Here is a 27,480-nt window from a genome sequence, read left to right on the forward strand (position 1 = left end):
AAAAAAAAAAAAAAATATGCGGATATCGAAAGAACGATTTTCTTTAGAGCTCAATTTAAGAACAATTAAAACCACAAATTTATAAAATGCAATTTAATTATGCAATTATTCAAAATATATTTTTGCTTCTTAACAAACTTTAACTGAAAAAGAAAATTTATAAAAAAACCTTATTTAATTTTTACTAACATTACAAGACTAACTTAATTTATATAAAAAAAAAAAAAAACTTTAAAAAGCTTACGTCTTATAGTATCAGCTTCTTTTTGAGTGGTATTAACAACATAACATTTATCTTGCTCAAGCTTAAGAAGTTTAACCTCCCTCTGTAACCTTTCAATCTAAAAATAACTTTTTTATTAATGTCACACTACGCTTTAATATTATGAATTTATAAAAAAAAAAACAATAACAAATCATATACTTCAGAATGAAGCTCATCTGTGTTTTCTAAAAAACAAATTATTTAAATTTTGTAGAAAAAAAACAATCTATTAGTTTAAATTGGGAGGCTGAATAAGCGCAAATTGGCATAAGTGCAAAGCGCTGCAAAAACTGGAATAAGTGCAAACTGCCATAAGTGCGAATTGTCAAAAGTGTGCCAAAAGAATTTGCAAACATTGGCAAAAGTGCGAATTGGCATAATTGCAAACTGACATAAGTGCAGAGTAGTTGCAAAAACTGGCATAAGTACGAACGGCATAAGTGCGCTGAATAAATTTGCAAACATTGGTATAAGTGCGAACTGGCATAAATGCAACTTGGCATAAAAGCAAAATGACAATTTTCACTTGTGCCAATATTTGCCATTTTATTCAGCGCACTTATGCCGATTTGCACTTATGCCAATTCGCACTTATGCCAGTTTTTGAAACTGCTTCGCACTTATGCTAATGTTTATAAATTTATTCGGCGCACTTATGCCAGTTCGCACTTATGCCAGTTTCTGTAACTGCTTCGCACTTATGCCAATGTTAGCAAATTCTTTTGGTGCACTTATGCCAATTCGCATTTATGCCAGTTTCCACTTGTGCCAGTTTTATAACTGCTTTGCACTTATGCCAATTCGCATATATGCCAGTTTGCACTTATAAAATTCACCCTTATTCAGTCGTCCTGTTTAAATATATTAATATAAGTTTTCATATAATTTATACTTAAATATTTACAGTTATGTTTAGGGATAGGAAGTCCCAAAAAGAATTCTGGAGTCAAATGCTTAGTATATTAACCCGGACTCTGGAATTTTGGAGCGCCAAACATGTTTAGGGACTTTTGAACAGATATAACAGGATTTTTTGATGTTCTGAGAGCTAACTTTCAGACGTGGAGCAAATTCCAAACATTTATATGTTTACACTATTTTCAAACAAAGATCTTTTGTTTCGCAAAGAGGTTATCTTTGCAAAACGAAACATCTTTGTTTGAAAAAAGGAAACTTAGTTATCTCAAAAAACAAAAAAAATCCTGGCTATGACTCTGCTTTTGAACTCCATAAAAAAAAAATACAGAAACTTAAGAATACTGAAATCAATCAATTTCTTATGTATGCTAGAATTAATTTCTCAGGTGTTATTGCAAATAGAGACACTGGCTTCAAAGATGATAGATTCCAAGACTATCAAAGTCTTTTTTATATGGAGTTGAAATGATACTAAGCATTTTTAAACTTCTAAGGACAATCGAGTCCAGGTAATAATGAAACCATTGGTTCTAAACCCTGGAGCCCTCTTTAGTAGTTCCCATCATTTAATATGTTATAACTATAGATGAATGTAATTTGTTATAGCTATATGATTTGCATTATAAAAGATAAACACTTGGCTTAAACAAAATGACTTATAAATAAATTATAGTGAATTTTTTATATTATAGTCATGACTATATTTGATATACAATCAACTTATAATTTGTGTTGATATGTTATATGAATTATTTTATGTTCTACCTATATGATTTGATCCTAGTTTAGAAGATTCATTAACTTGGTCTGTTTTATCAAGTGATTCTTCTTTTAATGTACCATCTATATTAATTCCGTGTTCCTAAAAAACCAAACCAAAAAATTTATAAATTATTAAATATATCTAATAAATGCATATTATATATATATATATATATATATATAAATATATATATATATGTATATATATATATATATATATATATATAAACATATATAAATATATATATATTAGGGTGTTTCATATTTTATCAATTTTCGAAATCGAACTCGCGAATCGATTTTTAAATTGACTATTTGTATAAAAATAAGTTTGAGCAAAAAAAAAAAAAAAAATTTAATTTTTAGGGTCCCCGCCAGTTCGATTTTGGGCCAAAAATGATGGGTGTTTTAAAGGCCTGGCGGGGACCTTAAAATTTATCGAAATTTTTTTTTTATTCTTTTAAATGTTATATGTTGGATTGAATATTAATCACATAAATGGAGCATGTTGAAAAATTAAGAAATTAGTCTACAGAATCTTTTAAAATTGGTGAAAAATTCAAATTTTCCATCTTAAAAATCTATTTTATCACTCAATCGCGTATAAAAAACATTTTTGATTTTCTAATAAACTGTTTCCAGATGCGGAAAAATCAATAACCTAGATTTTTTTAATAATAGTGTCAAATGAGGTATATACAGGTCTAAAAAAAAATTTCTTTTATCCTTCGAGGTAACCGAACCCTTACGCTAACCTTAATAGCCTAATAACAATTGTTTATTTTAGTTATTTTTATAATAAAAAAGACTTAATGAACTTACTGCAACATTGTTAAAAGTGGTATTGTTGTTATTAGTTTTATTGCCTCAAGATTAGAAAGTATATGGTAGCTTTTCAACTTTAAATGATTTTCTTGGTATTGTTGCAAAGTTTTTTTTGGTTTTGTAAAAAATAAAAAATAAAAAAGAATGATATGTTTAAGTATAATTAAATAAAAAATACATATTTACAAATCAATATTGCATCATTAAATAAAAGTCATCATTTAAAAACTATATTATCTATTTTGCAATTGCTTGATATGCTAATTGCAAATCTTCTTTAGTCTTTGCCTTGTTAAGGTTTTCTCTCCTTTGGTGAATAGCTAGCAGTAAGTCCTGACGATCGTCTTCATTGTGAACGTTATTTACAAAGTCTGATACAACTTTAATAGATCTTTCAGAAACGTCGTTAACCACTGCAAGGTTGGAAACAAACTGGGAAAAAATCTTAAACTGTTCAATATACTCCCATAGTGGTGCCGGGCTGTTTAACCAAAGTTTATCATTTAGCTTAGTAAGGTTTAACAAACTAAATATGAACCAAGAGTTTTCTCCCACTAGTTGGGCAATACTTGGTGGTTTTTCTAGGTTAAAGTTAAGAGTTTTTAACAAATTTAATTTTTCGGAATGCCGAAAAAATTCAGGAACTGGTTTCGAAAAGACCATTTTTCCAACTTCTTCTCTCTCTGCAACAGAAATACCTTGGTCTAGAAGAGCCAGCGGAATTAAAGTTTCATCAAGGTACCATAAATGTGATTCCATTGAAACCATTGTGGCATCAATTCCATTTAAAATTGTTTCAGAATTCTGAACATATTGTTCTACATAACCTCTATATTTTGTCATTTGCCAATAGGCTTTTATATCTTGGTAAGGCGCAGCGTAAGGTAAAGAGGTTTTTAAAAACCAGATGGTATAAAAGATTGAGATAAACTCAGCAGTAGACTGCACTTTATTCTTTTGATCGTCTGTCAATTCATAAGACAGTTGCAAACTCAATATCCGAATCTTGAGATAATAAATAGTTTTGGACATAAAACGTGCATGAGACACACACCCTGGAGCTTGAATTTTAAAATCTCTTTCAGGGCATAAGTACATTAGGGTTAGTTTCAATAACTCCTTGTAGTCTCCTCTGGGAAAAGTGTTTTTTTTTAGAGCAATCTCGCAATATTTTACAGCATCGAGTTTATGGATTTCTAAGAAAGTGGTAGCAATAGATTGAGTATCATATTTTACAAACTTTAAAGAGTCAATGCTACTTTTAATGTCATTCCAGTTTAATTGGAACCGTTTAAACATTAGGTTTTCTGGAGATTTAGTTTTTCCACTGCACTGTCTTTCACAGAAGTGTTTTAGATGTAACTCATAAACATGCCTCCTGCAAGCCAGCTCTAGTAGAATTGAGTTTTGTTTATGACTAAACCTGACATTTGTACCAGAAAGTCTTCCTGTATTTGTAGCTGTTGTATCAAAACATAAACCTTTCACGTCATCACATATTCCATACTCATCCAGTATTTTAACTAAAGCATCGTATTGAGCTTGTCCAGTACCACGATCAATTGCTGGAATGCCAAGGAGCTTCATTTTACCATCAATATTTACCGAGACCGCAAATCGATCTCTTTTTGATTTTATACCTTCTGTGATGTCTTCAATAATTTTTCCATCAAAATGTGCTATTATGGGAAAAGTAGCTTTAGCGGTAGCAATTTTTACATTTTTCTTATATTGTTCAGCATTTTCCCGAATAGATTTTTTTTGAGCTCGCCAAATAGTTGAATGAGACACTGAAAAATCAGCCACATTTCCGCCTGAACTTACGATTAAATCCGTACATACATGCACTAGATCTCTTGATGAAATATTTTTTGAGACTGATGTCATGGCAATATCTTTAACAAAACCTTTCCTTAACTCTTGTTTTGCGTTACTTGGGCCGGGTTGCGATAAATCAAAAGAAATATCTGATTCTGTACTCACGTCACTGATATCTGAGAGAAGCTCTAGATCTGTAGTTGATTCGTCTATTTGGGGTAACTGTTTAATATTACAACTTTTTAAAGGCTTCTTATCTTTATTTACCGTTTTATATCTCATGTCTTTGCTCCCCAAAGTCATTAGACGACTGGACTTTTGGTCTTTTAAAAATTGGATATCAACATAGTATGAAAGTTTATCAAGGCTCGTTTTTTTTAAGATTTCCTTAATATTATCTTTACCAATCCAAAATACCTGCTCCCCCTTCTTTTTGAATTCTTCCCTAGATTTCTCTGCTGCTTTAGAGTCTTTATTCTTACTTTTCTTTAATGTCTCCCAACTATCGATTAAACAAGTAATATTATTCCTGAAAAAATTAAGATAATACATTAAATAAAATAGAAATATTAATTTTAAGATGCACCTTATATTTTGCATTATTAAGCTATAACCCACAAGTAATAACAACTAAAAAAATTAGTTGCAGTGGTACTACAAAAAAACCTTAATCATCTACTAGCTTATTAAGTTCGAATGATTATACAAATTTATAATAACTATTTTATTATAAATTGAAATTATAAAACTTACCTTATAGATTTATCCGTTAATAATCCATCTTTATAACCTCCGTCTAACCATGGTTTTTTTACTGCAAAAAGAATACAGTTGTCAGGGCAATTGACAAGTCCGGAGCACTTTGCGAATTTATCGGGCCCATCAGTACAACCAATAAACCTTTTGGATGGAGTTAACTTGTTACTAGATCTTTTAAACTGAAAGTTAAGAATTAATTCTTTATTTGTTGAAAAAGTTATCTGAGTTAAGTTTTCTATCAGGCTTTCTTCTTCAAATAAATAAGCTCTAGCTTTTAGTCTCGTAATTTTAGCCATTTTGAATATTATTTAAAAAAATATTAAAGCACTTATTATTAGTAACGCAAATTTAGTTTAAATACTTTGTCTTCGCTTTGGAAAGTAGTTGTTAAATTTTAAATTATTATTTATGTACCTTGGTATATACATTTTCTAAAAATATTTTCCGATCAAATTTCCGGATTTTCAATTTATTGCTCTCTAATGTTTATTAAGTAGAGGCCATTAAGGTTAGTGTCCGGGGCATGTTACTCCATGGATCCAATTATTATTTTTTTTAGACTTCATTTAACACTAATAAAAAAACTATTCAAATTATAGTTTTTTCCGGGTTTGGAAACAGTTTATTAGGGTATAAAAAAAGTTTTTTATACGCCACCGAGTAATAAAATAGGTTTTTGTGAAAGAAAATTTGGATTTTTCACCAATTTCAAAATATTATGTAGACTAATTTCTTTATTTTTTCGACATGCTCTTTTTATGTGATAAACATTCAATCCAACATAAAACATTTAAAAAAAAAGAAGATAAATTTAGATAAATTTTAAGGTCCCCGCAAAGCGTTTAAAACACCCGACAATTTTGGCCCAAAATCGAACTGGCGGGGACCCTAAAAATTAAATTTTTTAAATTTTTTTTTGCTCAAACTTATTTTTATACAAATAGTCAATTTATAAATCGATTCGCAAGTTCGATTTCAAAAATTGATAAAATATGAAACACCCTTATATATATATATATATGTATATATATTATATATATATATATATATATATATATATATATATATATATATATATATATATATATATATATATATATATATATATATGAATCAGGGGCTATTCTAGACCATTTTTGACAGCATCGACCCTTTTTGGGCGCGACCCTAATTAAAATTTGAGGACTTTTTTTTAATGGCGAATATCATTTTTTCGCAAAAAAATTGCCAATTTTCCGCTAAATTTATCCGGGGCAGGGGTACCGCAACCCAAATTATTTTCCTAGAACAGCCCCTGTATATATATATATATATATATATATATATATATATATATATATATATATATATATATATATATATATATATATATATATATATATATACTCTCATAACTGATAACATGTATCTAAAGACCCAATTTCTGAATATATTTTGCACGCTTTTTGTTTTTATATGTGCTTAAATTTTTCAGAAAATGAAAACAACAAAATAAAATAAAGATTAATAAAAAATAAACGATGGCTACCCCAACCCAAACCCTCAGTTGATGTAGCAGTTTTTTAATTATTTATTTACTAATGTAAATAAATTAGTAGTAAATCACCTATCAATATTTTTACTTGATGCATATGTCTTTATTGATGAAACACTGATGTGTCAAATAAAAAAATGGATAAGTGATTTTCTACTAATTTATTGCAGTTTAAATATTTTTATTAAATATACTGCAACATTCGAAGTTGGAAGCTTACAATTTTTTTTTGTTTATCATAGCTTTGAGAGATTGGTGTAAGTTGACAAAAATAATTTCTATTTAGCATTTAAAAATATAATTTTGAAATTAGTTTATACCTATATTTGTGATGACATTTGGTCATTATACATTTAAAAAAAGTAATTTTTAGTGAATTAATTTTATTAGAGTGAGCGACAAATAAATTATGAGCAAGGACAAGCAAAAGAAAAGTGAAGTAAAAGAAAAGTATTTATTTTAGCACGAAAGAAGATTTAAATTTACAAATTAGTGTTACCCAAATTAAATCCTTAATTACGTGGCTTGTGACTAGGACTCTAAAGATTTTTTATAAAGATAAAATCAGGGCTCTAAGTTAGCTATGGTAATAAATTAATGTGTTTTCTTTGAAAAATTTCATTTATCATTATCCTGTTGAAATATGTAGTTGACAATTAAGCTTATTTGATTGAATCTGACAAATTAAAAATTTATTAACTTACCATCAATGAATTATAATTTACCAACATCTTTAATAGAAATATAGCCCCTAACCATAGCAGAGCTTTCACCATGTTTGACTGGTTTTATTAAATTACTTAATATACTTCTTTTTACTTCTTTTTAGTTTGAGCGTATTTTTTTTTTTTGAACTAAATAGTCAGGAGAAAAGTTTTTAGTTCAAATCGTCCAACATAAAGATACTTTCTAAAAATTGTTGATGCTTATCTGCATGTTCTATGGCATTTATCTTTGAGATAAATGGTTTTGCAAATTAAACTACAAGATACCAAAAACAATAGAGGTTTAAAAACTCAATTTACAGCCCTTGAGAAGGAATAGAATTTAACGCCTCATCAGATTATTTAAAAATTAATGGATAATGTCTAACCAATTGTTAGAGATCATCAAATCAAGAGGCTTTTAAATATGTTATTAACTTTTTAAATAGTTTTATAGCAATTACTTTTTTGTAACTTTTCTTTGTTGTCAACTTTCTGTTCATGTTAAGAACCTAAATATATTCTAGATTTGGAGTAATAATTTACATTACCATTGAAAAATATAGAGGGTATAATAAACATCTTTTATATCAAGAATAATAAAATCAGAAGTTCGTTTATTATTTCGCAATTTACTTTCTGATGTGAGTCTGTATGTTTATATATATATATATATATATATATATATATATATATATATATATATATATATATATATATATATATATGTATATAAATAAAGTTATAATTATTAAAAGTAACCTTTGCAAAGAATAAAACTTACATCTAAAATTCTTTCTCTGTCCTTAAGTAAATCAGAAAGTTTTGAAAACTGTTTTTGTAGATCTGTATGTTCTTTATAAAGTTTGTTGTAATCCTAAATGTTTCAAAAAATACAGTTAATTATAAATGTTTCTAAAATACGCTGATTAATTGATATGGTAATATTAATGTATTAATATATGAAATATATTAATACATTAATATATTATAATATATTATTTATATATATATGTAATCCACTAATTATATAATATATTATACACAAACATAAAGCTTGTTTACTAAAAACATATGCAAAAAATGTTTGAAGTGAGAAATTAAAAAAATTTTGCTTATTGTTTATTTTACATTTTTAAGACTTTCAAAATTTCAATATTTTCATAATTTCATAATTGATTACAATTAAAACTATATGTGATTATAATTAAAAAACTAAAATAGGAGAAAGAAAGGAACAAGTAAAGAGTACACAGGAAAAAAATGACATAGTCACATTTAAAAAGTTTTGAGAAAGTATATATTGATCATTTATAAAAATCTTCATGTAAAGCAAAAAAGTCTAAAAATCAGAAGAAAAAAAAAAGACTTTTCTTGATTGATTTGTTTAAAGTTTACTTTATAATAAAATTTTTGTAATTTTTATTAAAAATTTTTTTCTTCCTAACTTTATATAAACACTTTAATAAATGATTAATATATACTTTCTCAAAACATTTTAAATGTGACTATGCCATTTCCCCCTCCCCCTCCTGTGCTCTTGGTTGTAAACCCTGCTCAACTAAAAAGTAAGCATTTAAATGAGCAAAGAAAAGATAGAAAATAAGTAAGAATAAAAAAAGGAGTAAAATATTTTAAAAGAAAAATATTTAAATAATAAAAGAATTTTAAAAAACTTAGAAATAGAGTTTTAAAGAGGAAAAAAAAACAAATTTAAAAATTTGAGTCTAAAGCCAAAATACAAGTCAAAAGAAAAAAATGTTAAAAAATGGAAAATAATAATAAAAAATAATTACAGATTTATCTATAAGAAAAAATTGTTATTTAAAAAACAGAAAAAGAAGTTTAATTTTTATAAGTACATTGGTTACCTTGGTTACATTGTTGTGTATTGTTTATATGTCATGTAGTTTTTGTGTAAAAATAAATAAATTTACTTTTTTACATTTTCATCTATTGAGTTTCTCGTTTTGTTTGCGTAATGTTGTCATTTGTGTTGTTGTTTTTTATATATTTTGCTGTTCACAGTTGTTTTATTACTATATGTAACATAAAAAAAGTATATTTATTAATTTCTTATCTACATATGTAAGTTTGCATTTATTTTCTTCATCTATGTTTGTTTACAATATTGTTTTCTTTCACTTTCATACCTATAGGATATTTCATTAAACATTATGTTACCTCAAATATTCATTCTCTCCTATGCAGTCACTTTCATTTATTCTCTCTTTTTTTTTAGTCATTTAAGATTAATTATTTAAATAATATATAATATTTTTTGTTTTTTAAGTTTATTTTATAAAGGTGTCGATATAAAACAAATAACATTAATTGACACCAACCTAATTTTGTAAATTATAATTAAACCTGTAATTTTTAATTTTATGAATAAATAATTGGATGATAAAATCATGCAATCACATTAATATAACTTATCAAGACGTTAATCAAAATAGTTTTTTTGAATAATGATTTCAGTTTCTCTAGTATTGAAATGAGTATCTGTTGAAATTAGTAGCTCATTATTGTTTTCATTTGCCTATTATTATTATTATTATTATTATTATTATTATTATTATTTATTTGATCCATTGATCAGACTGCTGATTGAGTGATATCATTCTAATAAGTCATTTTAAAATTACTTTAATTATTATGATCATTAATTTTAGCTTATTTTTATTAGTAATTTTTTTTAAAGTAGAAGGGGTGAACTTAATTACTGAATTAATTAAAATTTAACAAAAATCTTACTTCAATAAATGTTTTTTGGGCAAAAGGTTTACATATCTAGTGGTTTATTAATAATTTATATTATTGAGTCAATTATGTTTAAAAAAATTGAATGTTTAATACTTTAGAGATGCTTTTAAACATAACTATTAATCACTAATTTCTTGATTTAATGCTATAACATAGAAGAGACATTTTTGCAATTGAAAAAACAACAATCTATATATCAAGTATTTAACTTGACTTAAGGGGTAAACAGATTCTATCTGTTGACCAGCCTTGCACCCCCTCTTCATCTATTAGGCTGGCGCAGATGCATTTTTAATACCTTGTTTCCAGTTTAGGATGATGAATGCTGGATCTTCTTGACTCAATGATTAAGTTTTGCTTGTGTCTCTGTTTTTATGACTAGACAATTCATTCTATTGTCTCCTAATGAGGGTACAGCTCTAAAACTCAGTTTTATGGTTCTGAAGATGATTGGTAGTCAGATTTTTGAACTCTGTGGTAGTTCTCAGAGAGGCTGATTCCATCAACAGCTGAAAAATATCAAAGTATTAAGAGTGCAATGTTGCGCAAGAATAGTGAACCTGTTTGTACTTTGATGTGCATTGCCAAGGCCACATTTGGAGCCCTTCGTTACGGCTTAGGGTTTATTAATAGTAATGAGGCAATTGCTTGGGCTATTAAACAGTGTACTGAGTACAATCTATGTTTTGAGTCAAGTTCTTTAATAAATTTAAAATAAAGTACTAAAATAAAGTATCAGAACAAAGTACCAAAGTACCAGAATAAAGTACCAAAAACTATAAAACACAAAAAACCATCGCCATCACCAAGTTCTCTAAACCAATCATTCACTAATATTTGTGGTCTTCGAAGTAACTTTTTTACTGTTGAGTCTTATCTCTTGCAAAGTTCACCAGACCTACTTGCTCTTTGTGAGACTAATTTGACTTCAGCTGTCTCATCTTGTGATTGTAGTATTGATGTTTATCTTCCTTTAATTCGTAAAGACTCCAATAGTCACATGCATGGCCTGGGCATTTATATTCGTAAGAACTCATCCATTTGTCAGAAAACCAGATTTGAATCCACAGACTATTCTTTTATGTGCTTTCATTTAGCACCACTTCACTCTATCGCTTTTCTCTTTGTTCTATATTGCTCTCCTTTATCTCAAGTCTGCACTCTTTTTGATGTTTTTATGATCAAATTGACCAAGCCCTCTCACTTTATCCATCAGCCAATATCGTTGTTGTTGGTGACTTAAATGCTCATCACACTGAATGGCTTTGCTCTAGTGTCAGTGACTCTGCTGGCGTTAAGACCCTTAAGTTTTGCCTTTCTCAATCCCTAACCCAAATAGTCAACTTTCCAACGTGTTTTCCAGAAAACCTGAATCATTTACCTTCTCTAGTCAACTTATGTATTGTTTCTGATCCTAGTGAGTGCTCAGTTTCTCCACATTCACCCTCGGTGCTTCCGATCACGGTTTGATCTCTCTAAAACTATTATCTCATTCTTCTTCATTATCAGAATCCCCCTATCATCGTACCTGTTACAACTACCCTAAAGCTGACTGGGACTCTTTCTGTGATTTTCTTTGCGATGGCCCTTGGGTAGAAATCTTTCGTCTTTCTGATGACAAATGTGCTTCTTACATAACTTTGTGGATTCAGGCTGGCATGGAATCTTTTATTCCCTCTTGACAATTCCAGGTCAAGCCTCATTCTTCTCCATGGTTTTCCTCACACTGTGCTGCTGCAATTTCCAATTGAAACCATTACTTCCATATCTATCAGTAAAACAATTCTCCAGAAAACAAACGCCTGTTTATTACTGCTAGAAACCATTGTAAAAAGGTTTTGTCTAACGCTAAAGCCCGCTATTCTCAGGTCATGAAATCTCATATTTAATCACAAAAATTAGGCTCTCTAGCTTCTGGAGAATCTTTAATAGTATCAATAATAAGGGCAAATCCATTATTCCACCTCTCTTGTATGGTTCAGACTTTGTCACCTCACCTAAAGACAAAGCTGAATTGTTTGCTAAGAACATCAATACCATCGCTTGATTCCACAAGTTGCGTTCTACCTGACATAGCCGTCAAATAGGTTGATCCATTGTTTGACATTCGTATCACTCCAGCTTCTGTATCTAAAGTGATTTCCTGCTTAGACTCTTCTACAGCTTGTGGCCCGGACAACATACCTGTTATAGTCTTGCAGAAGTGTTGTCTGGAGCTGTTGTCTATACTTTCAAAAATATTTAACAAGTGCCTGGTAGAGTTTTGTTTTCCAGCCTGCTGGAAAGCAGCATCTGTTATCACTATTTTCAAAAATTTTGGAGAGCAATCTGATTTGTCTAACTGCTTCCATTAGCCTTCTTCCTATCATAAGCAAGGTTTTTGAATCTTTAATTAACAAACACTTAATCTCAATCTAATAACTCACTTTCTAATCATCAATATCGATCTTCTCGTTCTACAGCTGATTTGCTAACAGCGATAACCGATAGGTTTTATCGTGCATTAGATAGAGGCGGAGAGGTTAAGGCCATCGCTCTTGACATTTCTAATGCTTTTGATAAAGTTTGGCATGCTGAGATTCTCTATAAGCTTTCTACTTACGGTGTATCTGGTAAAATCTTCAAGATTATTGAATCCATCCTCTCTAATCATAATATAAATGTTGTCCTCGATGGACAGCACTCTTTTTCTTATTCTTTAACTTTAGGGGTTCCTCAAGGTTCAATCCTTGGCCCTATACTCTTTTTAATTTACATTAACAATCTTCCAGATATTCTCAAATCTAAAGTGGCATTGTTCGCTGATGATACTACTGTTTATTCTTGTCATGATAAGAAGCCAACACTCTCTGATTGCTTGGAGGGGGCATTTGAGCTTGAAAAGGATCTCACTTCTGCTACAGCATGACTCACAGCAGCTGGTGAACTTTAATTCAGATAAAACCCAGTTTTTTTCAGCCAATCATTATCGCAATAATTTAGATCTTCCTATATTTATGAACGGTAATGTACTCGATGAGTCATCTACCCTTCATCTTCTAGGATTAACTCTTACTTCTGATCTTTCTTGTAAACCATATATCAAATCAGTTGCAAAATAAGCATCTGCTAAGATTGCATCTCTTTATCGAGCTCGACACTTTTTTACTCTGGATTCTATTCTCTATTTCTATAAATCTCAAATCTGGCCTTGTATGAAATACTGTTGCCATATCTGGGGCAGATCTTCTAATGATGCCCTTTCTCTTTAGACAAGGTGCAAAAACGCATTGTAAACATAGTTGGACATGCTTTTGCAGCCAACCTCCAACCATTACCACATCGTCGTAATGTTGCTTCTTTTTCTCTTTTCTACAAATACTATAATGGGCACTGCTCTAAAGTGCTAGCGCCTCTTGTGCCATCTACTAAAATTCATTATCGTGTTACTCGTCATTTAATTAAGTCTCATCCTTTTTCTGCGACTGTTCCTAAGTGCTCCAAAAACTCTTATTTATCTAGTTTTTTTCCTCGAACATCAGTTCTTTGGAATTCACTTCCTTCATCTTGCTTTCCTGATTCATATAATTTGCAATCTTTTAAGTCGCCGGTCAATCGTTATCTTGCTATAGAATCTTCATCTTTTCTCTTCCAGTAACTTCAACTCTAATTAGTGGTTGCTTGCAGCCTTTTTGGAAGCGAAGATGTTAAAAAAAAAAAAACTCAACTTGAAGACACTTTCTCATAAAAAACAAAATTAACAAACACTTTTTTATTAAAATTAAATTAGCTTACACTTTTCCATAAAAAAAAAAAATCAACTGAACTTTCCATAAAAAACAAATTAAGTGACACTTTCCTATAAAAATAAATTAAAGTACTTAATAAGATATTTCAAAATCTTACCTTTACTTTATGTGAAAGTTCATCTGTAATATTTTCTAATGCCTCTTCAAAATCTTCAACACTGTTATATGAAGCCATGAGAATATTAATCAAATAAAAGAATTCACACAAATAAAAATTGCATAGTATACATGAAAATAGAAAAATACACACTTGTCTTTAAGACAATCAACTTGATACAGAAGTGCTTGTTTTTCATTATCTAATTGAGCTATGTTGATCATAGCTTTCCTATATTTTTCTTCTGCTTCTTTATACAACTCCTAAAAGCAAAATTTATAATTAAAAACACTTATCATTAAATGTTGAAAATTAGAAATAACCCAACTATATTAAAAAAAAAAAAAAATTTTCAGTTTTGAGTCTGAAAGTCTGAATAATAAACAAACTTAAGGTAGACTAACTTTTAAATGAATGGAAAAGTTCTACTTTAACTTATTAACTTAAGTTATACCTTGAACTGTGTAGCTTGTATATCCAATCCAAACTGACTTTCAATAATGTCATTTTTTATACTCCCAGATGTAAGGCGAGAGACAACCTTTTTTAAGCAATGAATTTGTATATAATATAAATATATATATACATAAAAAATTATATAGATGAGATTTCTAAAGAAATTTTGTTTTCTGATATTTTAAAAATTATTTTATAAAATACTTGTTACGCATATCTTAATTACTATAGTGAATTTCTATATTAGAAATTAATCACTTTCTTACTCATAATAAACTTTTTGTAAACAAAAATAATTACTGGCTGTGAATATTTTTATTCTCCCTAAAGTAATAGTTAACAAACTATATATAAATTAAATTGCCATTGCAGAGCAAGTGTTAAAATAGTTAATACTAATGCGTTTTATGTTTTACTCATATCTTTTGTCTTTACCCATTTCAATGTCTTTTTTAACTAATTTTATATTTATACAGTAAATTTTTAAAGAAAAAGCATTTTTATTAAAAATATTAAAACATAGAACATTACTAACATATATTATCCATACATTTTAGGTTTTTCTAATATGTCAAATAAAGCAAAAGTGTTGTTGACAAATATTCAAGAGTATGGACAAAAAATTTATTTTCGTTTGAAAAATGTATAACATCAAGAATTGGTCTACCCTTTATTGAAAAACCATTGGATTCATTTAATAGAATGCTAAAAAAAACTTTTATTATTGGACGTTACAACTACATGGCATCAATTGAAAAAAGCAGAAAAGAAAGAGTAAAGTTAATTGCTGTCGAAATAAGTAAATTATGGAAAAAACTCAACTTTCCAAGTATTTCTAAAAAATAAGTTAGAAGAAAAATTGAAAAGGTTATAGAAAAACATGACAAGTATCTTAAAAAGCCTGGCAAAAAGGAAGAATGCTCTGTTTTTGGAGATCTTTTTGATATCACCATTATTAAGGGCATATAGCTTAGTCTGGAAGATAAAAAATTTTATAACATACAATTATTAAGTTCAAGAGAAGTTTATCACAGTACTAACACACAAGTGTTCAACTGCATCAGAAGAAAGTGGTTCAGATTTAGATTCACAAGACAATTATGAACCAGTGGAATTAAAAAAAATCAAGAAAGAGAGTATATAATAGAACAAAGTTAGCATCTAATCTTGTGATAACTGAATCTTTAAGTACAAATAAATCAGCTAGAATCTGTAAAAAGTTATTTGAAAAAGGTATTGAAATAGAAACTCCAAGTCAGACAGGAATACGGAGATCAACTATAAGGCAAGGGAAAAGCATGAAGAAATTGTTGCTAAAATGGTACAAGAAGAACAATTCTGCCTACATTATGATGGAAAGAAAATAAACAAGACTGAATACAAAGTTGTGATACTTCAAAATGAGAAAAGGAAAATTAACTTAGGAATTGTTAAATGTGAAAGTGGAAAATCCAATAATATTTTTGAAGCTTTTAAAAAATTGCTAAATGATTTTGATGCATGGATATGTATTTCAATGATTATATGTGATACAACAGCAGTACACTCAGGAAGATTAAATGGTAGAGTTGTAAAAATACAAAATGAAATGGAAACCAGAGGCTTTACTAAACCACAATATTTAGGATGTCAGCATCATATACTGGATCTCCTTTTAAAACACGTTTTGGATCATCTTGTAAATTGTAAATCAACAAGTCCTGGTTTTGATTATAAATTTGTGAAGGACTTAACCGAAAATTATGAAAATCTTCAAAAAAAGTATACATATGAAGCTGAGCCAAATCATTACAAAAACTTGGGATGGTGAGATGACTTTAAATTCTTTTATGAGTTATGTGAAGCTTTTAGTTACTTCAAGAATCATAAAAAATTACCAAAGATTAGGTGGCACAAGCTTCCTCTATTGCACAGTGCATGTGAATTCTAGAGCATCATATGTTCTTCTTGCCTATTTTCTTATACCAAAATGGAGGTGTGAACTTGAAAGTGCAGCAACTTTTATTGCAAATCAATGGAAAAAACTTTGGTTCAGCAAACAATTATTTGATGATAAATCATATGACTATATGCTTGATGCATTGACTGAAATTAAGTGTACAGCTGCTTTAAAGTTCTTTATGAAACACTGGAGCAATGAATATAGTGTAGTTCATATTCCAAGAACAAACATCATTGCTGAACGAAGCGTTAAATTGATAGAAGATCTCCTTCAAAATTCAAAAAAATGGAAATATGCAAATGCGAAATTTATTGGAAAGAATGACCTGTGAAGCGTTAAAACTTACTTGCTGAAAATAATTACTTTTATTGATCCACTTTAATGATATGTAGTTTATAAATACTCAATTTACAATTAGTTTTATTTATTTTTGTGGCTGTTGGAAATAAGCTTTATGTGTCCTCATGTAATCTTTGAAAAATCATCTTATTATCAAAAGGGGGGGGGGGGGGATATTTTTGCAACTAGACTACCATTAAACCAGTTTTTTATCAATTACTCAACATTTCTCAGGTTATAGAAGTATGGCCACAATAGATTCAAAAAATGTCATAACCCTAATATATATATATATATATATATATATATATATATATATATATATATATATATATATATATATATATATATATACAGGACCAATTCTAGGAAAAACAAATGGACGACGGAACCCCCGGCAAACTTTAGTAGAAAATCAGCGTTTTTTTCACCAAATAAAACAATATTTGCCAAAAAATGTCAAAAAACATAAAAAAAAAATTCCTCAAATTTTAAATTCAGCAGCGCGCAAACCAGTGCCCAAATATGGTCGATGCTATCAAAAGCAGTCGAGAATAGCCCCTGATATATATATATATATATATATATATATATATATATATATATATATATATATATAATATATATATATATATATATATATATATATAACTATGCTTTATTTCAGTTACCACTTTTTTTAATCTATTAAACGTAATGATATGTATAGCATACAAAATATTCATGTAACAATGAAATTAAAAAACTGTTTATTACAACTACAGGTGAACTATGTTTTGTGTCTTTATAATAAATTTTCTTCATCTTTGATCTTACACACTATATATTTATATAGTCCTTATCAACATACTTTTACTAAATTAAAAGTATACTGATAAGGACTATTGTTAATATACTTTTATTCAAGTAAAACAGTTTAAAATATTGTATAAAAATTATAAATAAAAATATTTTAATTAGATATTTTCTATACTTAAAAATATTATTAGAATAGTTCAAAAATCTTAACAAATAGTAAGACACTGTGTTTGATGTTATGTAATTAAAGAAGACACAAATAAATGCAGATTGAAATACCATATCTACTTGCACATTTGACTGATATTGAATAAATCAACTAGAAAAAAAAGTAGAATGAAAATATATTGGGTTGACAAACATGAAGCAGAAGGAAAAGCTTCAAAAGTACCTTTTCTTACATCCACAAAGATCAAATGATGATAACAACAATACATTTTACAATTTACTCATTTTTCTAAACTATAAGAATATTAACTACTTACAATCTTACTGATTGCCAATAAGTACTTGTGATTGTAATTATATTTTGAAGATGTTCAACACTTAATTCTAATATGACAATATCATATTACAAAAAATGCTACATTTAAAACTAATTAATAATGGTGATAAAACTAATTAATGATAATAAAACTAATTAATGATGGTGTAAGATAGATTAAATAATTTGTCTAACATCGGCTTCTCAAAAATGTTTGCTATATCTAACTTAACTTTTATTAAAGCTAATTTTTTTTTAATAAAAAAAAATTAAAACTTTTAAAATATAGAAGAAAAAAAACAACTTAATTTTGAGTTTAAAAATATTTCAAAATATGAAATGGGTCATGATACTTAACCATTTTTTATGACATGGTTTCCCAAATAGCAAAAATTTATTTTTTTAAATTGGTTTATCATTATAAAATAGCTGTTAAGACATTTTATATTTACACCAGCAATTTATGGCTGCACAAAAATTAAACTTTCCTGATACATAAAATCCTTTTAAGTGAGTTTTTTAAATTGTGGTTTCTAAACTTTAGCAGGAATCTTTATATTTGGTAAGTATATAGCTACAAAAAAGATTTTATTTATTTTAAGTGATTACAAGACAAACTATCGCTATTGCAAGCACACAAAAGTTGCATAAAAAGAGAGTGTTTGAAACACTTATTGTATAAATTTTGAATAAATTTATTTCACATTTTAAAATGCATTGATTAAATTTAGTATACCTCAAATATTAGCAATAAAAAAAAAATTTTAACATATAGCTTTTGCAAAAAGCTTTTAAGATGAGCAACTTGCTTGGCTAGCTGTACCAGATTTAAATGAGTATTTCTCAGCTTGTGTACTCATTATATATATATATATATATATATATATATATATATATATATATATATATATATATATATATATATATATATATATATATATATATATATATATATATATATATATATATATATATATATATATATATATATATATATGTATAAATTAGTAAAAACACTTATCTTATTTTTTCTTTCTTCTACAGTGTTTCTCCATCAGTAGGTTCATCAGGGAGAATTCTTCCTGTTGAACCTACTGGTGGAGAAACACTGTGTAGAAAAAAAGAAAAAATTAGATAAATGTTTTTACTAATTTATTATTGCTCTGTTCTTTAAGAACATTGAGCACTCTATTTATAGAATACACTAACATAATTTATATATATATGTATGTATATATATATATATATATATATATATATATATATATATATATATATATATATATATATATATATATATATATATATATAAATCCTCATTTAGTGAGACTTCCTCACTCTTTTCGCAAAAGATGTTTTCTTTCGACTTTTGAATATATTGTGTTTTTTTAAGAACAGAGTCGAAGAGAAGAGTCAAAGAAATAGAAAGTTGTTAAAAGACAAATAAAAAAACTGAAAATTGTATTAGTCAGAAAACATAAAGAAAGGAAAGAATTTCAAAGATAAAAGTTTTTGTAGTATGAAGGAACAACTATAGTAAAAAGATGCATTTTAGCCAAATGACAAGTCACCTGAAATTGGTAGTATTTGTAGAAATATAAGGTATAAATATATAACTTTATATATATATATATATATATATATATATATATATATATATATATATATATATATATATATATATATATATATATATATATATATATATATAACCATCATATTGATTTTGATGTTTACAGGAAATTTAGGTCAGGACTGTAATTGCTGTTTAATTTTATAATTTGTAAACATAAACTCAAATATTGCAACAAAAATAAAACTTGAATTTTTATGCAAGTTTTAAACATTTTAATGCAAATTAAAAAATTGACAAAAAAAAATTGACTCAGTTAATTTTTATTAACCGACAGATTAGTTTGTTTTGAATATACTTTTTTGTGATAACAACTAAAGTTGGTTTTGATAATGTTTTGTAATTTCAAATGCAAGTATCTTTTTTTAATGTGTGCTGTTAATAAAATAAGACTAATCCATACCCGTTTTTTAGGAGAATCTTCAAAATCTTTTTCATACTCTTTGTCCATATGATGATCAGCCTGAAATTATAAAAAAAGAATAAAAATATACATTCTACTCAATCTTCTGTGTCAAAAGTGACTAAATTATTCATGTCTTGACATGGTTTTTATAACTTATTTACAACCTTTTAGAAAAGATTTGAGCACAAAAACCAAGAAGTTTTTGGAGAGGACTAATTACAGATATAAATTATTATTGAGTCAGACACTTCAGAAAATTAATTAATTTTTTTTTAATTTTTGGATAACATAACAATATTTTCTTAAACTTACTACTAGTATTTGTATAGTACTAGTATTAGTATACTACTAGTATCAGTCCTTAACACAACTTTTTTATTTTTACATACACCAACTCTTTTACATACACCAATCTTCTTTTCGTAACTTTTAACTCTAATAGTGGTTGCTGTAAGCAACCACTATTAGAGTTAAAAGTTACTAAAAGAAAAAAGATGAAGTTTATAGAGCAAGATAACAATTGACAGACAACTTAAAAGATAGTAAATTAAATGAACCAGGAAAACAAGAACGAGGAAGTGAATTCCAGAGAACTGATGTTCAAGAAAAACAAATAGAAAAATAAGAATTTTCGAAGTACTTGGAATAGTCACAATAAAAGGATGAGACTTAATTGAATGAGGGTAACATGAGAATGAATTTTAGTAGATGGCACAAGAGACGCTAGCTTTTTAGAGCAGTGCCAATTATAGTAATTATAGAAAAGAGAAAGAGAAGCAACATTATGACGATGTGATTTTTTTTCAACATCCTCGCAGTAGGCTATAAGATAGTTAATGTAACAGCACTCCCTTGTAGCAGCAGGCTCTAAGATTGTTAATCTAGCAGCACTCTCTTATAGCAGCAGGCTATAAGATAGTTGATGTAGCAGCAGGCTATAGGATCGTCGATGTAGCAAAACTCCATGCATGTTTTAAAAATATATTTTAATAAAACAAAAACACTATTAATTAAAAAAAACTTTCAAGACATTGTTATTACTTACTTATATTTCCACATTAATTTAATTGTTTTAACTTTTTGACGACAATAAAATCTAGTTTAATTGTCAAAGTCGGAAAATTGTTGTTAAAAGAGATTTTTTTTACCATAAAAGTCTCTTTCTACTACAAGATAAGAATATATATTTATATATATATATATATATATATATATATATATATATATATATATATATATATATATATATATATATATTGCCCATATAAATACATATATATATATATGGGCAATTCCACATTTAAGTGAGTTATTTCGATAAAAAAAATAAAAAGCAAGTTATCATTGGGTTGCCATTTTTAAAAATTTTAAATTTTGATTGTTATTTGTGTTATTTTTTTGTTTTTAACTCCAAATTAAAGTCTTGTGTCATACTTTCTATATAAATGGTAGCTAAACTACATATTGATAATGATATCGTTACAATAACTAATTCGATTTAAGATATATAAATAAATAGCTAAAACAATCTTTTGAATAACTTTACGCAGAATAATTACTACTTAATTATAGTAAGCATTTTAGGAATTCACGGGAAAATAAAGCTATAAAAAACTAAAGAGATACAACAATACACAAAGAAAAGAACTGAAAACTATACAAAATAGAAAATATAAATAAAATAAGCTAAAAAAATGGAATATCAAAAAAGGAAAATTGTTGTCAAAAAAATAGTATACCTGAATACTTTATGGTTTTTGTTTTCTTATTTTTAGGGCGTTTGTTATTTTCTACTACCAAAATTGATACAAGTCAGGGAAAAATGTAGATAAGGATATAACGAAAATAAAAATATTTTATGATATACAATTTTTTTTCGACTTTTTTCATTCAGTATATTAAGGAAATACTTTATAATTTGTGCTAGAAACATGAACAATTTTTAAATTTGTTTTTCCAATGTATTTTGCTAAACTTTACTGCTTTTTATCAATGCACAGGATGCAACAACAGGATGCAACAACAGGATGCAACAGGAAAGCTAGAAAACTAATTGCTAGTAAGTAAAGTATTTGTTTTTTGTTTTTAAAGTTTTTCATGTAAATAAATAAAAAGTCATTAATACTAATATTTAAATATAAAATATTTGGTTGTTTTTAATATCCCCATTGAAACAGTCTGGATTTTTTGAAGGATTATCCCAATTGTGCATTCAAACCCGATAGTTTCCTGATGAACTACTGTTATTGACAATGCTCCAAAAGCTTGTGGGCTTGTGCATTGTTACTTTACTGAACTTTTTTTAAAGAAATGTTTAGGAGTCTATTTAAAATTTTTATTTAAGTATTTAAATACATTTTTTAAACAGATCAATCATTATGCTAATTATCTCTAGTAATTCGTATTAACATTGGGCATTATAAAAGAAACAATTTTAGACATGCATCAAATGGGGTAAATACATTTATTAAAGAAACCATGTTATTATTTTATTTAACTTATTCCATCATTACAAAAATTATATATTTATATTACAAAAATAATATATTTTACAAATAAATAACAATTTATTTTCTTATTTTCCTATTAAAGGTTTTGAAAAAAAAGCGTCAAATATAGCAAAAACATTTTTAAAAGCGAAAAGACGCGCAAAATGAATGAACATAAGATAAAAAAAATTAACAAAATTTCTCATAGTTTTAGTATAAATAGCAAATTAGTTTCTTAATTATATGGACTGATGAGAATCGTGAATAAATTGCTTATCAAAACTCTCAATTGTTGTTAAATCGTTATAAAAGACAATGTTTTTTTCAACAATGACTCTAAAAAAAAGAAAACAAAAGTTGGATAAAAATTTTATAAAAATTTTTTTATAAATGTTTTAATTAATAATTTTTCTATTTTATTTTATTAAACTTGATATTTCATTAAAATTTTGTTTCCTTTTTTAGTATATTTTTTTTCTGAATAGGTAAGTTTAGCTTTTGCTGCGAATTATTTAAACGCTTTATAAGTTAAAAGATGCAAACTGCCGTGGTCAGTTTGTCTAAAAAATGTTAAACATGGACAAACAAGGAGTGCAACTGCATGGGCTTCCCGGGAAGGCTTGTATATCTAAAAATATGACATTACAAATGTCCCGTAAGTAACAGTGGAATTGCCAATATATATATATATATATATATATATATATATATATATATATATATATATATATATATATATATATATATATATATATATATATATATATATATATATAGCTCTGTTCTTTAAGAACATTGAGCACTCTGTAGAATACACTAACATAATTTATATATATATATATATATATATATATATATATATATATATATATATATATATATATATATATATATATATATATATATATATATATATATATATATATATATATATATATATATATATATGGGAGGCTGTATATATATATATATATATATATACAGCCTCCGACCTTAAAATAGTCTACGGGAGCAAATTATGGCACTCGCAAAAGCATAATTTTTCCTCTCAATAGTATAATTATCATGGTAACTAAAATGAAAAATACAAAGTCATTTTTATAAAATAATATAAATAATTTTCATAATAAACTGCAATGCTTTTTAAAAGGCACCGTTGTTGCACAAAAAAAAAAAGAAAAGAAAAAAGAGCGCTGATTGAAATGCACACGTTTTTGATTAGATTGAACCAACTGATAATTATTACACTCTAAATTATATTGATAAAATATAAAATTATTACACTTTAAATTATTGCATAATAATTTTTATTTTATGCAATGAATTATATATTTTATACATTACTCACTTTTATTGTGGAATTGTCTTAATAATTCTTAAAATGCCTGAATTCTATTACAATAAGAAAATATAAAACATTTTTTTATAAGCAGTAGAAACTTTTATAACACTTTGTTAAAAATTTTTATCAAATAAATAATGTCATGGCCTACTTTATTTATACGGCCAGATATTTTGCATTATGAAGAAAAAAATAGAAGGCCAGTTTTCTCGTAAAGTGTTTTTAGGGAAGCAGCTTTGGAAGTTCAAAAAGATGGTTAACAAATGTTGCGTTGTGAATTGTCATTCAAATTATCATAATTATGGTGAAGTATCTACAGTAGTACTTTCGTTTCAAAAAAATGAAGAGTTGAAAAAAATTGAATTGAATTTGTAAATAGAAAAGATTAGACACCTACTAATTCTTCCGCTTCAATTTAATGCTTTAGATTGATAAAAAAACTAAAGCCTATTCCAACTATTTTTGATTGCACAAATTTGACTGAAGAATTTTCATCACAAATTATAAAACCTTCTAATTCAATAAAAAAATCACTAACTAAAAGAATATTTCAGCCAAATCAATACGAACAGTTTTTATTGAATGATTTGGTTAATATCTTTGATGATATTACTGAAAGTCTTGCTCCTGATGGTTTTTCATTCTTGAAGTATGATGATCATGTAACTTTTTATAAATTGAGCCATAGTACTTTATCTATTTCAGAAGTAACAGAGTGCATTCGTGTAAACAATCAGATGCATGTTAAATTATTTTACAAAGGTTCACCTCTGCCATTGCCTCAGTGCTTTCGTCAAGGAAGAGATTGTTGTTGACCCATTAGAAAGGAGATTTGGACAATATAGACAAAGGAGTGGTGGAAGATTTTTGGTGGATTTAAAAGATGTCATAATTTCTGAAAAAAATATTTAAAATCAAAAGTATAGTTAAAGAAAATATTAACTTTGATGATAATTTGAAAGTGCCTCTCAACTCCTGATCATACTTATTTAACAATTATTTCTAGGGGTGGTCTCCTTCACTATTCCTTCACCACCACTTTTGGATTAAGTTTGCACATCCTTTGCTATGATTGACTACTCTTATAACAAAATAAAGAAATTTAATTTACATGCAAGACAAGCTTTACAATATTTGTTAAACCACTTTTATCACTTAGATCAGTCTTTATCACTTTTTTTCAGACTTTTCTTGTCCCATGCATGAGAAAATGGATAAAACTTGCTGGAAGACTTGTTATCAACATTTTCTTAATAACAAAAGAATGATCTCTACCAGCAAAGTAGCCGTTGATCATGTAAAATCTTTTTAAATAAAAAATTAGAGAAAACTTAATGAATTATATGTAGTATAACTATTTTATGTTTTAATGAAAAAAGAAAAAAAATTTAATATTTTATATAACTGTTCTTGTTTCTTTATTAGTGTTTACTTAATTTCTTAAATTTAAAAGGAAGATTCTTTTTATTAATTTATTTCTCATATACATTTGTGGACTTTTTAAATTTAGAAAGTAAAAGAGTTTTACAAATAACCAAAACAAATTAAGTTTTTGAAACAATTTTAAAAACTGGCCATCTATTTTTTCTTCAAAATGCAAAATATCCAGCCATAAAAATAAAGTAGGCCATGGTAATGTTGTTAACAAATAAATGGATAGCTAGTGTGAAAACTCAAAGACAACGCTCGTCTAAAAATTTTTTTCACGACACAATAAATGACGCTTATTATGCATATACTCTTGACGTAATATTAACATTACAAAAATTTGCTTGTAACAAGTATAAAATCAAATTTTGTAGTTAATAAGCAACTTTTTAAGGGATTAAACAAATAGCTTGTGCAAAAAGCAAAAGCTCTCATAAGAAGCCATTTAGAGGAGCAGCATGCATGGTTCACCCTGTTCGTTTTATGAGAGCTTTTCTTTGCTCTTGCGTACATTTATTCCCGCCGAGGCCTGTATATATACAACTCTCGAAATTAGGAAAAATTAGATCGATTTGCCGAACTCAATCTTTTGGAGTTCAGCAGCAGGTCAGCAAAAAAAAAAAAATTGATACAAAGGTCTTACCATAAAACATAGGAACAAGGTTGGCAATTTTATGCCGACCTCAAACACTTTAAGGTCGGCATTGCCAAATGCTGACCCTAATTCCGAGGGTTGTATGAATATAAATCTATATACTTATAAAAAATATAAATATCTTATACTGCTGATTTAAGCGAGCAGAGTGACATCATACTGAAATAGTGTGCTGCCGGGGGCTTTAGTAAATACATTAACTGACAAATAGCCTGATACAGAACTCATAAAACAATTAGAAAATCTATAGCTCAAAACATTTAAGAAACATTTGTACTAATTACTCCCCATAATTGCCCATTTTGACAGTAAAATTCTACCAGACACATACCAAAACTTGGCTGACAGAATGCCAATTGTTATATCAGGTTTAAATGTTAAAAAACTATTGGCCATTCCTAAACTTTTCATGGGTACTGGTGAGCTTATGGGAAACTCAGTTGTTGAAGTATTGAAAAAATGGAAAGATATTCCAGATTGTCTGGCAGGTCTTTGTTTTGACACAACAAGTTCAAATACTGGTGTTCACACTGGTACAATTACTATCATTCAGCAGATATATGTAAAACGTTTACTTTTTTTAACCTGCAGGCATCATATTCTTAAAATTATTTTAGCAGTATTTGACTAGTTTTTCCAATCTTTAGGACCACAGATTGGAATATTTTGTTGGTTCAAGGAATAATGGAAACACATCGACACTACCCAATACAGTACAATTGAGGCTTCTGACATTGGAGTCAAATCTGTAGTTGGTGAATATGTATGGCTAAACCAGAAAAAAATATGTTGAAATTCCTTAGGAATTGATTCTTCCTTAAAAATAAACCACGAAAAGATTACCAAGAGCTTATCCAACTGAGACTAATTACACTGAGTGAAAATGTTGGTGTAACTTATTTTAGGTTGGATTGAAAAAGGAATATACTGTCTTAAAATCCATTTGTCCACAACTAGAGTTGCAAAAAAATGTTTTTTTCCTTTGGCATTTTTTTATTTTTTCTGGTGCTTTTTGTTTTTATTTGGTGTTTTTCTGCTTTTTTGAAACAATTTTTAAGTTTTTTTTTGGCATAAATTTTGGAATAGTTTTTTTTCATTTTAATTTTGATAATATAAATATATTAGTATATAATATCATACCAATTTAATATCAGACTTCAAATGCTAAAATAAATTAGTTATCTATCAAGATTATTTATTTCTTTGAGCATTTGTATATCGTGTAGTAAAATAGTCTTACATTGTTTGTTTGTCATATTTGTCAAAAAAAAA

The 27,480-nt window shown here is 27.2% G+C and overlaps 1 protein-coding gene across 1 annotated transcript in view; it reads right to left on the bottom strand.

The window, feature by feature from the left end:
- Window positions 1-27,480, bottom strand: part of LOC100207951 (uncharacterized protein PF3D7_1120600) — a 31,363-nt gene that overhangs the window by 2,419 nt on the left and 1,464 nt on the right. Inside the window, exons 4-11 of the mRNA XM_065810975.1 lie at window positions 20,292-20,351; window positions 14,691-14,777; window positions 14,390-14,499; window positions 14,237-14,297; window positions 8,370-8,462; window positions 1,949-2,045; window positions 425-450; window positions 245-341 (exon numbers count right to left, since the gene is read on the bottom strand). Of these exons, the coding sequence (XP_065667047.1) occupies window positions 245-341; window positions 425-450; window positions 1,949-2,045; window positions 8,370-8,462; window positions 14,237-14,297; window positions 14,390-14,499; window positions 14,691-14,777; window positions 20,292-20,351 (631 nt within the window). The remainder of the gene's footprint in view (window positions 1-244; window positions 342-424; window positions 451-1,948; window positions 2,046-8,369; window positions 8,463-14,236; window positions 14,298-14,389; window positions 14,500-14,690; window positions 14,778-20,291; window positions 20,352-27,480) is intronic.

The sequence above is a fragment of the Hydra vulgaris genome, chromosome 11 (assembly GCF_038396675.1).
Source record: "Hydra vulgaris chromosome 11, alternate assembly HydraT2T_AEP".
Classification (NCBI taxonomy): Eukaryota; Metazoa; Cnidaria; class Hydrozoa; order Anthoathecata; family Hydridae; genus Hydra; species Hydra vulgaris.